General features: G+C 54.8%; 1 protein-coding gene across 1 annotated transcript; it reads right to left on the minus strand.

The window, feature by feature from the left end:
• Positions 1-271: 271 nt before the first annotated feature.
• On the minus strand, positions 272-1,471 carry socs4 (suppressor of cytokine signaling 4; the record flags this gene model as incomplete). The annotated part of the gene is made up of 1 exon (XM_084337659.1): positions 272-1,471. One exon carries the CDS (start codon positions 1,469-1,471, stop codon positions 272-274), a length of 1,200 nt encoding a protein of 399 aa, XP_084193785.1.
• Positions 1,472-2,000: the final 529 nt, after the last annotated feature.

Below are 2,000 nucleotides of genomic sequence, written 5' to 3' on the forward strand. Positions count from 1 at the left end.
TACAGAAGGTTAACCTTTTCACTACCACACTACAGACGGTTAACCGTCTGTAGTGTGGTAGTGAAAAGATTAACCTTCTGTAGTGTGGTAGTGAAAGGGTTAACCCTTTGTCGTGCGGCAGTGAAAGGGTTAACCCTGTGTATTGTCGCCGTGAAAGGGTTAACCCTTTGGTAGTGTGCGGCAGTGAAAGGGTTAAGGACCGATGAGTCAAATAATGGACCGAGAAAGGGGCAGCTCTCTAAGTATATACGCGGTCCATCGCGGGCGCGTGTCACACGGCGGCACAGGCCCCGTTGCACTTGACGTGGTACTGTCGCAGGTAGTCCCTGAGCTGATGTGGCAGCGGCAGGCCGTCGATCCCCTGGTAGGTGGTGCGGCTGCAGATCACCGCCCGGCACAGGTGCTGGAGGGAGAAGGGGAACGTCCTGGGCAGAGGACGGGACAGCAGGGGCTCGAAGAAGAGGCAGGTGGCCGGGTCGCTGTAGTGCCTCAGCAGGCCCGTCACGCTGGGGTCCCGGTACATGCACGGGTCGCGCCCGTCGAAGCTGAAGCGCTTGCCGCTCTGCTCGATGCGCGCGTGCAGCGAGCGGCTGTAGCGGCGGAAGCTCACGGAGAAGAGGAACTCGTCCTGCGCGGAGTCCCGGAGCAGGAAGGTGCCCTCGGGCTGGCCCTCCAGGAGCTCCTCGGCCTCGAAGCGGTTCAGCACGCCCCAGTAGCACGGGCTGTTGTTGATCTGGAGGAGGTCCGGCACCAGGATGTAGTCGGTGTGGCCGCAGCCGCAGCCGCCCTGCACTGACCCGTGGGGACAGGAGGGGTCCCAGTCCTCCAGGCTGCCACCACTCCCGGCCCCGGGGGAGCAGCGGACGTCTTCCCAGGAGAGGGGTGTGGGCGGCGGGGAGGAGGTGGAGGTGGAGGGGGATGGGATGGGGCTTTTGTGTGGAGCCTCCAGGCCCCGGATGGCACTTGGGTGGGTGGTGTGGTGCTCCTTGATGAGATGCCAACAGTGGGCCAGTTCAGACTTGGACGAGAAGGGGCACTTGTCCTGCATGAGCTCCGAGACGTGGATCTTGCGCTTGGACCAGAGCAGCACCGAGAAGGGCCGCGAGGCCCCCGACGACGGGTGGTGGTGGTGGTGGTGGTGGTGATGGTGGTGGTGGGAGCGGAGAGGGAAACACTGGCCGACGGCATCCTGGAACTTTTGCCGCAGGGATCGCCGGGTGAGAGACTTGCGACAGGGGACGTCGATGTCGGCGTCTCCCAGGGCGCTGCAGCTACACTTCCTCTCTCTGCGTCGCCGCGGACAGGACGTCGACCTGACCCCCGGCTCCTCCACCCTCTCCGCCTCCAGAGCCGACTCGTTCCGGGAGCTCCGGGAACGCTTCTTGCCCCGCCACGTGTAGCTGTCGGCGCTCCAGCTGCGGAGGCCACATTTGGGACGAGTGTCCAAGTTCCGGGATTTCTTCTCTGACATGACGGTCCTCCTCTTACCCTGTAACATGTTAACAACAGGGTCTAAGTCGTGAGGAATTGTCTCATGTCTTCAAGACATTCATTGTAATTGTAAGGTAGCCTAGACTGTATACTGTAAAAACAAAAGAAAGAAAGAGATAGGAGGAAAGAAAGAGAGATAGAGAGATAGAGAAAGAAAGAAAGAGAGATAGAGAGAGTAAGAAAGAAAGAAAGAAAGAGACAAATAGAGATAGAAAGAAAGATAGAGAAAGAAAGAAAGAAAGAAAGAAATATAGAGAAAGAAGGAGAAAGACAGATAGAGATAGAAAGAAAGAAAAAATAAAGAAAGAAAGAAAGAAAGAAAGAAAGAAAGAAAGAAAGAAAGAAAGAAAGAAAGAAAGAAAGAAAGAAAGAAAGAAAGAAAGAAAGAAAGAAAGAAAGAAAGAAAGAAAGAAAGAAAGAAAGAAAGAAAGAAAGAAAGAAAGAAAGAAGAAAGAAAGAAAGAAAGAAAGAAAGAAAGAAAGAAAGAAAGAAAGAAAGAAAGAAAGAAA

This window comes from Notolepis coatsorum, assembly GCF_963971535.1.
Source record: "Notolepis coatsorum genome assembly, chromosome: 20".
Classification (NCBI taxonomy): Eukaryota; Metazoa; Chordata; class Actinopteri; order Aulopiformes; family Paralepididae; genus Notolepis; species Notolepis coatsorum.